We start from the raw sequence: 13,137 nt of genomic DNA on the forward strand, positions 1-13,137 counted from the left end.
TTAAATTTCGAATGCATCATCCATCTAATGCGCCATTGCGTTGACTCCCACCATTCGTTCATTTTGTTACAGGGCGTCAATCTCTCATTATCACCTCTTGTCAAACACGTAAGTCGTAAAAGACGAGTGAATTCTCCTAAATCAAACGCGAAATGAGTATGCAGTTTAATGAAGCATATAATACGCTAGTATTGGTATTCGGACACAACTACTGATCATAGTTTTGATGTGTAATGTAATAAGTAGTACCGTATTTCAAAGAACAGTGCGCGTTCCTTTTTCATTTAACCACGCCCTTTGAGCTATGACACCAACCAATAAGATCATTTATCTTCTGTGTAAAAGGAAGTAAACAGTGACCAAGAACAATTTCTTGTTAGCGTTTTTGTTTTTATTTAGACGTTTAACAACACCCTGGAACTCAAACTCATTTAACTGCACAGAATCACATACTTACCTCAGGTAGTCTTTAATTTATGTTGGAGACAGGACTTGGTCGATATGTTATCTAGTTAACGCTAGCTGGCTACTTGTTAACGTTAGCTAACAATGGCTAACTCTGTAGTTTTTCACACTCAAATAGCCTCCATTGTGGAGGGGCTAGCGAATGCAGCCGTGGCAGAGATCTGTAAACTCGTAGACGACGACTATGCAGTGTTTCGTTTGACAATAACTCAAAGCCAGAAAGAAAACAGGGCATTGAGGAGGAAACTACAGCTACTGGAACTGAAGGTGGCACGCGAGCGTCGTCCCAGTAGTGTCAAGATCCTTGACCGATACAGAGGAATGGCAAGAGGTACATTTAGCAGAAGGCAGAGGCTGCGGGGCCCATGTGTTCAGATGTGTTACCAAAATAGTGTGTTGGTCCTAGAGAATGATAGTGGACTCAAAAGCTTGTTAGTATGGGCAGCGCCATTGAGTACATAAACCGTTTTGAAGCAGTCAACTGGGTGGGACTTCCTATGGGTTAAGGAAGGATCACATTATGCCATTCAGGGATCTTTGATCAACCAATGAATTATACTCGTGAGTAAAAATATCATAACTGCAGGTGGTAGTAAATCGCCAACTTTGTCTTTATACCTGTTCAAACAACACAATACAGGTGGCAGTATGCACACTTTGTTTGTTTCACCAACTCATAAAGTAGTAGAAAAAGAAAATTGACTACAAAATGGTGGCATCAAATTGTATTTGTCACATGCGCTGAATACAACAGGTGTAGATATACTGTGACATGCATGCTTACGAGCGCTTCCCAACGATGCAGAGTAAAAAAATAAGCAAAATACAAATTGTAACACGAGGAATAGGAATAAAATTCAGTCGTGGGCAAAGGTTTTGAGAATGACACGAATATACAATTTCACAAAGTCTGCTGCCTCAGTTTTTTTATGGCAATTTGCATATACTCCAGAATGTTATGAAGAGTGATCAGATTAATTGCAAAGTCCCTCTTTGCCATGAAAATGAACTTAATCCCCAAAAAACATTTCCACTGCATTTCAGCCCTGCCACAAAAGGACCAGCTTACATAATGTCAGTGATTCTCTCGTTTACACAGGTGAGAGTGTTGACGAGGACAAGGTTGGAGATCACGCTGTCATGCTGATTGAGTTAGAATAACAGACTGGAAGCTTTAAAAGGAGGGTGGTGCTTGAAATAATTGTTCTTCCTCTGTTAACCATGGTTACCTGCAAGGAAACGCTTGCAGTCATCATTGCTCTGCACAAAAAGGGCTTCACAGGCAAGGATATTGCTGCTAGTAAGATTGCACCTAAATCAATCATTTATCGGATCATCAAGAACTTCAAGGAGAGGGGTTCAATTGTTGTGAAGAAGGCTTCAGGGCGCCCAAGAAAGTCCAGCAAGCGCCAGGACCGTCTCCTAAAGTTGATTCAGCTGCGGGATCTGGGCACCACCAGTGCAGAGCTTGCTCAGGAATGGCAGCAGGCAGGTGTGAGTGCATCTGCACGCACAGTGAGGCGAAGACTTTTGGAGGATGGCCTGGTGTCAAGAAGGGCAGCGAGGAAGCCACTTCTCTCCAGGAAAAACATCAGGGACAGACTGATATTCTGCAAAAGGTACAGGGATTGGACTGCTGAGGACTGGGGTGAAGTCATTTTCTCTGATGAATCCCCTTTCCGATTGTTTGGGGCTTCCGGAAAAAAGCTTGTCCAGAGAAGACAAGGTGAGCGCTACCATCAGTCCTGTGTCATGCCAACAGTAAAGCATCCTGAGACCATTCATGTGTGGGGTTGCTTCTCAGCCAAGGGAGTGGGCTCACTCACAATTTTGCCTAAGAACACAGCCATGAATAAAGAATGGTACCAACACATCCTCCGAGAGCAACTTCTCCCAACCATCCAAGAACAGTTTGGTGATGAACAATGCCTTTTCCAGCATGATGGAGCACCTTGCCATAAGGCAAAAGTGATAACTAAGTGGCTCAGGGAACAAAACATCGAAATTTTGGGTCCATGGCCAGGAAACTCCCAGACCTTAATCCCATTGAGAGCTTGTGGTCGATCCTCAAGAGGCGGGTGGACAAACAAAAACCCACACATTCTGACAAACTCCAAGCATTGATTATGCAAGAATGGGCTCAGTCAGGATGTGGGCCAGAAGTTAATTGACAGCATGCCAGGGTGGATTGCAGAGGGCATGAAAAAGAAGGGTCAACACTGCAAATATTGACTCTTTGCATAAACTTAATGCAATTGTCAATAAAAGCCTTTGACACTTATGGAATGCTTGTAATTATACTTCAGTATACCATAGTAACATCTGACAAAAATATCTAAAAACACTGAAGCAGCAAACTTTGTGAAGACCAATACTTGTCTCATTCTCACAACTTTTGACCATGACTGTACACAAGATTGAAGCTATATACAGGGAGTATTAGTACCATATCGCCAAATATATTTATAACTAACCCAAGATAGTTCATTTGTGTCGTTTACAGTGGGAGCAAATGAAGCATAGTGGGCCAAACAAGCAAGGAGGTGGGCAAAGCCAAGCACGAGCTAGCGAGATCCTATTGGCGCGTTGTAGTATGTATTTCAATATTTCCGTTAGGGAACGCCTCCTCTGAAGTGCGCGTGTGCACAAACTCAATTTGATGTTGCACTCCTAATAAACAATGCATTTTTTTTTTACTTTGGTAAAGCGTGAAGTCTATAAAACTTAGTGCACTGTGTTTGTAACAGATTGTAGTTTTGGGAACAGAAAAATGTATTGAGATCAGACGTTTAATCGATGAGAGAATTTGCAGAATGTCGGCACAGTTTCACCTAGTTCCATCCTCTCCCACTACCCACAACTGGACTTCCTCTCACTACTATATTTGGTGGTGAGAAAACGTTCTAAACGGATGCTTCAGCTTTATAGCCCCTGTGACCTGTATGGGTTACCCCTTCTGTCTGTGATATCACTGTGCATGGGTACGACGTATTTGAGGTAGATATGTACATAAAGGCAGGGTAATGTGAATAGGTATCAGGATAGATAATAAGAGAAAAATAAAGAACAGCTTAGCAGCAGTATATGATGAGTGTGAAAGTGTGTGTGTATAAGTGTATGTGTGTGTTGTGAATGTGTGCCAGGTCTCTGATCTCCTCCCTGTAGCTGTCTCATCGCCGTCGGTTAGCAGGCCTACCACCGTTGTGTCGTCAGCAAACTTGATGATGGTGTTGAAGTTGTGCGTGGCTGTGCAGTTGTGGGTGAACAGGGTTTACAGGAAGGGACTAAGCACGCACCCCTGAGTGGCCCCCATGTTGAGGGTCAGCGTGGCGGAGGTGTTGTTGCCTACCCTCACAACCTAGGGCCGGCACGTCAGGCAGTCCAGGATCCAGTTGCAGAGGGAGGTGTTCAGTCACAGGGTCCCGAGCTTGGTGATGAGTTGGAGGGGACTATGGTTTTGAATGCTGAGCTGTAGTCTATGAACAGCATTCTCACATAGTTATTTCCCCTCTAGTCAAGATGGGAGAGAGCAGTGTGAAATGCAATTGAGATTGCATCATCTGTGGATCTGTTGGGGCGGTATGCGAATTGGAGTGGGTCCAGGGTGTCTGGAATGATATGTTGATGCGTCATGACCAGCCTTTCAAAGCTCATTATTACAGATGTGAGTACTATGGGATGATAGTCATTTAGGCAGGTTACCTTGGAGTTCTTGGGAACAGGGACAATGGTGGTCAGTTTGAAACATGTTGGGATCAAATCAAATGTTATTTGTCACATACACATATTTTTCAGATTCTATTGCGGGTGTAGCGAAATGCCTATGTTCCTAGCTCCAACAGTGCAGTAATATCTAACAATACACAACAATACACACTAATCTAAAAGTAAAATAATGGAATTAAGAAATATAGAAATATTAGGACGAGGAATGTCGGAGTCCGGAGTATAAATGTATATATGTGTATTGTATATGGAACAAAAATTTAAACGCAACATTCAACGATTTTACTGAGTTACAGTTCATATAAGGAAATCGGTAAACTGAAATAAATTAATTAGGCCCTAATCTATGGATTTCACATGACTGGGCAGGGGCGCAGCCATGGGTGAGCCTGGGAGGGCATAGGCCCACCCACTGGGGATCCAGGCCCAGCCAATCAGAATAGTTTTTCCCCACAAAAGGACTTTATTGCAGACAGAAATACTCCTCAGTTTGATCAGCTGGTTGGTTTCAGACGATCCCGCAGGTAAAGAGGCCGGATGTGGAATCCTCGGCTGGCGTGGTTACACATGGTCTGTGGTTGTGAGGCCAAATTCTCTAAAACGACGTGGGAGGCGGCTTATGGTAGAGAAATGAACATTAAATTCTCTGGCAACAGTTCTGGTGGACATTACTGCTGTCAGCATGCCAATTGCACGCTCCCTCAAAACTTGACACATCTGTGGCATTGTGTTGTGACAAAACTGCACATTTTAGAGGGGCCTTTTATTGTCCGCAGCACAAGGTGCACCTGTGAAATGATCATGCTGTTTAATCAGCTTGTTGATATGCCACACCTGTCAGGTGGATGGATTATCTTGGCAAAAGAGAAATGCTCACTAACAGGGATGTAAACAAATGTATACACAACATTTGAGAGAAATCGTTTTTTTGTGCGTATGGAACATTTCTGGGATATTTTATTTCATCTCATGAAACATGGGACCAACACTTTACATGTTGCATTCATATTTCTGTTCAGTATATACAGTACCGGTCAAAAGGTTGGACACACCTACTCATTCAAGGGTTTTTCTTTCTTTTTACTATCAAAACATCAAAACAATGAAATAACACATATGGAATCATGTCCAATTTGTAAGTCGCTCTGGATAAGAGCGTCTGCTAAATGACGAAAATGTAAAATGTAGTAACCAAAAAAGGGTTAAACAAATCAAAATATACGTTGGGCTGACCGCACCACCCTCTGGAGAGCCCTTCGGTTGCGGATGGTGCAGTTGCTGTACCATGCGGTGATACAGCCTGACAGGATGACCGGATGCTCTCAATGGTGCATCTGTAAAAGTTTGTGATGATCTTTAGGGGCCAAGCCGAATCTCTTCAGCCTCCTGAGGTTGAAGAGGAACTGTTGCACCTTCTTCACCACACTGTCTATGTGGGTGGACCATTTCAGATTGTCAGTGATGTGTACGCCGAGGAACTTGAAGCTTTTCACCTTCTCCACTGCGGCCCCATCGATGTGGATGGGGCCGTGCGCCCTCTGCTGTCTCCTGAAGTCCACGATCAGCTCCTTCGTTTTGTTGAGGGAGAGGTTATTTTCCTGGCACCACTCCGCCAGGGCCCTCACCTCCTCCTTGTAGGCTGTCTCGTCGTTGTTGGTAATCAGGCCTACTAATGTTGTGTCGTCTGCAAACTTGATGATTGAGTTGGAGGCGTGAGTGGCCACGCAGTCATGGGTAAACAGGGAGTACAGGAGGGGGCTGAGCTTGCACCCTTGAGGGGCCCCTGTGTTGAGGATCAGTAGTGGAGGTGTTGTTGCCTACCTTCACCACCTGTGGGTGGCCCGTCGAACACCAGGACCCAGTTGCACAGGGCGGGGTTCAGACCCAGGGCCCTGAGCTTAATGATGAGCTTGGAGGGTACTATGGTGTTGAAGGCTGAGCTGTAGTCAATGAACAGCATTCTTACATGGGTATTCCTCTTGTCCAGATGGGATAGGGCAGTATGCAGTGCGATGGTGATGGCATAGTCTGTGGATCTATTGGGGCGGTATGCAAATTGAAGTGTGTCTAGGGTGTCAGGTAAGGTAGAGGTGATATGATCCTTAACTAGCCTCTCAAAGCACTTCATGATGACAGAAGTGAGTGTTACGGGGAGATGGTCATTTAGTTAAGTTACTTTCGCTTTCTTGGGTACAGGAACAATTGTGGACATATTGAAGCAAGTGGGGACAGCATACTGGGATAGGGAGAGATTGAATATGTCTGTAAACACTCCAGCCAGCTGGTCTGCGCATGCTCTGAGAACGCGGCCAGGGATGCCGTCAGCCTTGCGAGGGTTAACATGCTTAAATGTCTTACTCACGTCAGCCACGGAGAACGAGAGCTCACCATCCACTGGAGATAAGTTAAATCGCCTTGGAAAGTACGAACAAAGGATCCAATTCAGGAAAGTCATATTCCTGGTCGAAATGCTGGTGAATTACCGCCTCTCTGATATCCAAAAATTATTACTGTCTGTATGTAATAATGCAAATAACGTTCTGGGCTAATAAGTTGAGAAATAAAATAAAATAAACTATACTGCAAAGTTGCTTAGGAGCCTGAAACAAGGCGGCCATGTCTATCGGCGCCATTGTTCCATACAGACTGGGACAAGGAGAGATTTAAAATGTCAGTGAAGACACTTGCCAGCTGGTCTGTGTAGGCTCTGAGAACGTACCCTGGTATTCCGTCTTTGTGCGTGTTTAACATTGAGTGTTTAACCTGTTTAAAAGTTTACTCGCATCACCCACAGAGAGCGAGATCACACAGTCATCCGGAACAACATTGGCTTTCATGCATAACTCAGTGTTATTTTCCTTGAAGCGAGCATAAAAGGCATTTAGCTCACTTGGGAGTTCTGGGCATTTCACGGCTGGGTTTCCTTTGTAATTTATTATCGTCTGCAAGCCCTGCCACATCCGAAGAGCGTCAGAGACTGTGTAATAGGACTCCACCTTCCTCCTATATTGTCCTTTTCCATGTTTGATGTCTCGTCAAAGGTCGTAGCGGGCTTTCTTGTAGGCGTCCATGTCTGTGTCCCGTTCCTTGTAAGCGGTAGCTCTAGTCTTTAGCCCAGCGCGGATATTGCTGGTAATCCATGGGTTTTGGTTTGGATACGTTCGTGTGGTCACTTTGGGGACGACGTCGTCTATGCACTTATTGGTAATCTCCTCAATGCTATTGGATGAATCCGGGAACGTATCTCAGTCTGTACTACAATGGAGCTGCCCATGCTCTCACTGACCCATAATGGGACAGATACAATGTGATGTCTATCGAAGTCTATGGTCTTGGTCAGTGTTTGGATAGCATGCAATACTTCCCCTGATTACTTAGCTATCTTGCACACTTTGTTTTATTTTACCAGGCAGGTCAATTAAGAACAAATTATTATTAAAAGACACAGTATCATATTCTAACCATATTTTATATTGTCATACTTTTAAAAGAATGTGATGCATGGAACATAATTAATAAATAGTATCAAGAAGTTAGAAGAAGTGCTACCTTACATCCTTGCCAATTGTAGACAGTGTAATTAGTGTACAATATAGTGTTGAGAATTGAAAGTAGCAAACCCAGCAACCCCTTTTACCCCAATCACTCTCTTAGGTGAAGGACATCTCACTGGAGGCCACAGGAGCTTTGTGAAGCCAGCAGGACACAATACATGGAGAGATGACCAACCTATAGCTATAGATGAGGGGAGTGGAACCTCAACCCAGCATGTTATCGTGATAGAGGTTAGTGTCATAGTGTAACAAAGTAAATTACAGTACATCAAATGTGGCCCGTTTATTTCAGAAAGGCTCCCCTCAGCTATTCATGTACCTCCTTATTTATCTGCCATAGAGGAGCTTGTGAAACTTCCCTACGACATTGTTATCCAATTCAACTCATATACCAGTAATAACCTAATCTCTTCGTGTCAGTCTGCAGATGCAGAAGCTGCAGGTCCTGGGGTCAAGCAGGAGAAGTCTGAAGGAGAGGAGGACCCACGGCACAGTAGCGATATTCAGACTGGAGCAGCAGCTGAAGTGGCGCCCCCTGTAGCCACGGAGGACCTACACACCGCCGCCGCTCCCAGGCCTAGGACACGACGCAGCATCACGGAGGTCAGTGGAACGCCGAACGCCGTCCTCAAGTCAGAGACAGATAAAGAGACTTTAACTGTAACACAAAGGCTTTTACACACAGGATCTGACCACAGGTCAGACACAGAGAGACTGGGGCTGGGGAGACTGGGCTGTCCTCCTGCTCCCAGTTCAGAGCATTTACTTCATGGTAATCCAAGCCTGAGGACGGTTCATTCCCATCGGGACTCAGGTGACGCGTTAGAGACTGGCAATGATCCGTCTTGTTCTTACGCTACAGAGATGGACCCTGGCAACATGCTCTTGGGTTTAGAGACACAGACTGATCTGTCTAAAGGGGACTGGAACCAGTACAGTAGTAGTGTATACTCTGAAGGGTGCCTAGATAAGAAAGGGGAGGGTCTGGTTGTAGATGAGGTGAAAGTGGAGGGCGATGCTTCTCTGACATGGAATGTAGATGAGACTCACTTAGGAGAAGGACACTCACAAGGCAGAGATTTCTTAGATTACAGGGGAAGCTTAAAGACAAATCTAAATGTCGCCGCCCGCTCCGCTTTACACGCATTCAGGGATCGCGACCCAATGTCCACATCGATGGCACCTTCGGATTCACACTGCCGCATCCTTTTCGATCAGGTATTGAACTCAAAGGACCAAAGTGCCAAGGCTCAGGGAGGGGGAGCCACATCAGGCAATAGTAAAGAAAAGCGGTTCCTCTGCATGTTCTGTAACAAAGGCTTCAGCTGCCTCCAGAATGTGGAGATCCACCAGAGGGTCCACACAGGGGTGAAACCCTTCAGCTGTACCCAGTGTCACATGCGCTTCACACAGGCTGGTGACCTGAAGAGGCACCAGAGGGTCCACACAGGGGAGAAGCCCTACAGCTGCCCCCAGTGTGAGAAGAGGTTCTCCCAGGCTGGTGACCTGAAGAGGCACCAGAGGGTCCACACAGGGGAGAAACCCTTCAGCTGTACGCAGTGTGACATGCGCTTCGCTTTGGCTGGCAACCTGAAGATGCACCTGAAGGTCCACATGAGAGATTCTCAGAGAGGAGCCTCAGAATACACCAGCAGAAAAACATTCCACTCGATAGCTTCTGATGTTTAGATCAAACCCTGCATTAAATACAAAGATTAATTTTCATTGTTGTCAGCAGGGTAGAATATTGAATCCAGACATTGTGTGAAATAAAAGGCATATATGCCTAAAAAGTCTGTTACATATTGTGTTTGTACTGTGTAGCTATATAATGTTCACAAATGCCTATTTCATTACTTCCATTCATGTACAATTTACCTCAAAGGAGTTATCAGCAGTCAGTGCTAGTAGGGAAATATATACAGTCGTATGAAAAAGTTTGGGCACCCCTGACAATTTCCATGATTTCCATTTATAAATAATTGGGTGTTTGGATCAGCAATTTCATTTTGATCTATCAAATAACTGATGGACACAGTAATATTTCAGTAGTGAAATGAGGTTTATTGGATTAACAGAAAATGTGCAATATGCATAAAAAACAAAATTAGACAGGTGCATAAATTTGGGCACCCCAACAGAAAAATCACGTCAATATTTAGTAAAGCCTCCTTTTGCTAAAATAACAGCCTCTAGACGCTTCCTATAGCCTCTAATAAGTGTCTGGATTCTGGATGAAGGTATTTTGGACCATTCCTCCTTACAAAACATCTCCACTTCAGTTAGGTTTGATGGTTGCCGAGCATGGACAGCCCGCTTCAAATCATCCCACAGATTCTCAATGATATTCAGGTCTGGGGACTGGGATGGCCATTCCAGAACATTGTACTTGTTCCTCTGCATAAATGCCCGGATAGATTTTGAGCAGTGTTTTGGGTCGTTGTCTTATTGAAATATCCAACCCCGGCATAACTTAAACTTTGTGACTGATTCTTCAACATTATTCCCAAGAATCTGCTGATATTGAGTGGAATCCATGCGACCCTCAACTTTAACAAGATTCCCAGTACCGGCACTGGCCACATAGCCCCACAGCATGATTGAACCCCCACCAAATTTTACTGTGGGTAGCAAGTGTTTTTCTTAGAACGCTGTGTTCTTTTGCCGCCATGCATAACGCCCCTTGTTATGACCAAATAATTCAATCTTTGTTTCATCAGTCCACAGCACCTAATTCCAAAATGAAGCTGGCTTGTCCAAATGTGCGTTTGCATACCTCAAGCGACTCTGTTTGTGGCGTGTGTGCAGAAAAGGCTTCTTCCGCATCACTCTCCCGTACAGCTTCTCCTTGTGCAAAGTGCGCTGAATTGTTGAACGATGCACAGTGACACCATCTGCAGCAAGATGATGTTGTAGGTCTTTGGAGGTGGTCTGTGGGCTATTTCTGACCGTTCTCACCATCCTTTGCCTTTGCCTCTCCGATATTTTACTTGGCCTGCCACTTCTGGCCTTAACAAGAACTGTGCCTGTGGTCTTCCATTTCCTCACTATGTTCCTCACAGTGGACACTGACAGCTTACATCTCTGCGATAGCTTTTTGTAGCCTTCCCCTAAACCATAATGTTGAACAATCTTTGTTTTCAGGTCATTTGAGAGTTGTTTTGAGGCCCCCATGTTGCCACTCTTCAGAGGAGAGTCAAAGAGAACAACAACTTGCAATTGGCCACCTTAAATACATTTTCTCATGATTGGATGCACTTGTCTATGAAGTTCAAGGCTTAATGAGCTCACCAAACCAATTGTGTGTTTCAATTAATCAGTGCTAAGTAGTTACAGGTATTGAAATCAACAGAATGACAAGGGTGCCCAAATTTTTGCATAGCCTATTTTTCACATCTGATTTAATTTCATACAACTTAATATTGCTACACTAAAAATCTTTGTCTGGACAATACCCCAGTACTCAGCTTTTATTAGAAAATGAATGGCATGCCACTGTGATCATTTTCTGTGACGACAGAGTAAATTATTATGCAGCCTCAGAGGGGTGCCCAAACTTTTTCATACGACTGTATATTTTTTATTAACTTTTCTTTGAAGAGGGTTCCGGATGTTTTCGGGAAGATGTGCAGGAACTCCGCTGTCCTAGCTTCAGGGGGAAGCTGGTTCCACCATTGGAGTGCTAGGACAGAAGTGCTTTGACTGGGCTTAGCAGAAGCTGCCCCGCTTCCTGCGTGAGGAAGGGTCATACTTTACAGATGTTGTAGAGCGAGTCACTGCTTTGATGTTCTTTGCACTCAGTGGAGTTGTCAATCAACCGTGATGATGAGGTCTTGGAGCTGGCAGGCCTTCCCCGGGAGACAGAGCAGCTCCGTCTTGTTGAGCTTGAGGTGGTGGGCCGACCTCCAAGCTGAGATGTCTGCCAGGTACGCAGAGAGACATGTGTATGTGTGGTTTTCATATAGTGTATTTAAAACTTGTTTATGTTGAATAAACACAAAATGGGACTTTTCTAAGACTTTCATTGACTCTCTTTAGTATATATCACATCTGATCTCACCCTATTCTGCATAAACACAACCGCACTTTATAACCAATTAGGGCTGGGAATTGCCAGGGATCATGGTACAATATTAACACGATACATAGGTGCCAATACGATATGTATTGCGATTCTCACGATTCTATATGTATTGCGATTCAATACTGTGATTTTATTGCGATACCGTGGTCCAAACATATTGCTCACCATATGTCTGTTGCAGAGGGACAAGAGAGAGCCATGGTAAAATGGGTTTTGATCAGCCATGGAAATAAGTGCTGAAAACAAATTGTCTCCCTATTTAAAAAGAAGATGGAGAACAAACTATGAAGGAAAACACCTACAGTACACATTAAAATAGTTTAGTCAGGTTTGTCTGATGATGACTTTTTGACTTATCATAGCTGACTCATATTTACCCTCAACATATTTATGTCCACCATGATGGGTTTAACAACAATGAAGTCATTCTATAACTACAGTATAGGACTCAAACGTAGTGGGGATGGGTAAACACTCCATGTTGAAAGTGTGTTTATTATCTGTGTGTACGTACCTGAGGGAGTGTATGTCTGTGTAATCTGTATCACCTGTCTCTTCCAGGAGGAGGAGGGTCCAGAGGTGCTGCTGGTGAAGGAGGAGGGGTGTGAGGAGGGTCTGGGGAACCCTGAGGGGACCATGGTCATAGAGGACAACCAGACTACACCTCCTGAACCCACAGAGGAACCAGCTGAGCAGCACAGGACCACACACAGTCTCACTGAGGTGAGCCCACAGTGAACTACTGTCTGTATGGTATTAGGTCAGGGCCCGTATCCACAAAGCCTCTCAGAGTAGGAGTGCTGATCTAGGATCACTTTAGCCTTTTCGATTATAATGAATAAAGCTATGTAGACAGATCCTAGATCAGCACTCTCACGCTGAGACGTACAAGCATTTACACCCGCAATAACGTCTGCTAAATATGTGTATGCGACCAATAAAATGTTATTTGTGGATACGGACTTGATTAATTGTCAAGTAATCCAATTAAATAACATGTTTGCATAGTACTCAGCAATCCCTCATTGCCCAATCACAAGATGCTCCAAAGCAGGGTGCTCATATCAGATTTCTTGATCCAACATCCTCTCACTCTGTATCTCTTACAGTCAGTAGACATGGAGGATGGGAAGCCTGATCTGCTGCTAGTCAAAGAGGAGACAATAGAAGACGGACCAGAGAGCATTGACCTGCTGAGTGGACTAAAGATGGGGGAGCAAGGTAAGGGAGAAATACATACAGTGAGGGAAAAAAGTATTTGATCCCCTGCTGATTTTGTACGTTTGCCCACTGACAAAGAAATGATCA

At 44.3% G+C, this 13,137-nt stretch overlaps 1 protein-coding gene across 1 annotated transcript; it reads left to right on the top strand.

Annotated features, from left to right (window-relative positions):
* Window positions 1-336: 336 nt before the first annotated feature.
* LOC311110392 (uncharacterized protein) lies at window positions 337-9,887 on the top strand. The gene is made up of 3 exons (XM_084188938.1): window positions 337-796; window positions 7,846-7,976; window positions 8,166-9,887. The coding sequence occupies exons 1-3, from the start codon at window positions 550-552 to the stop codon at window positions 9,432-9,434; spliced, it is 1,647 nt and encodes a 548-aa protein (XP_084045064.1). The 5' UTR covers window positions 337-549; the 3' UTR covers window positions 9,435-9,887.
* Window positions 9,888-13,137: the final 3,250 nt, after the last annotated feature.

Source organism: Coregonus lavaretus, assembly GCF_964263955.1.
Source record: "Coregonus lavaretus genome assembly, contig: SUPER_35_unloc_5, whole genome shotgun sequence".
NCBI lineage: Eukaryota > Metazoa > Chordata > Actinopteri > Salmoniformes > Salmonidae > Coregonus > Coregonus lavaretus.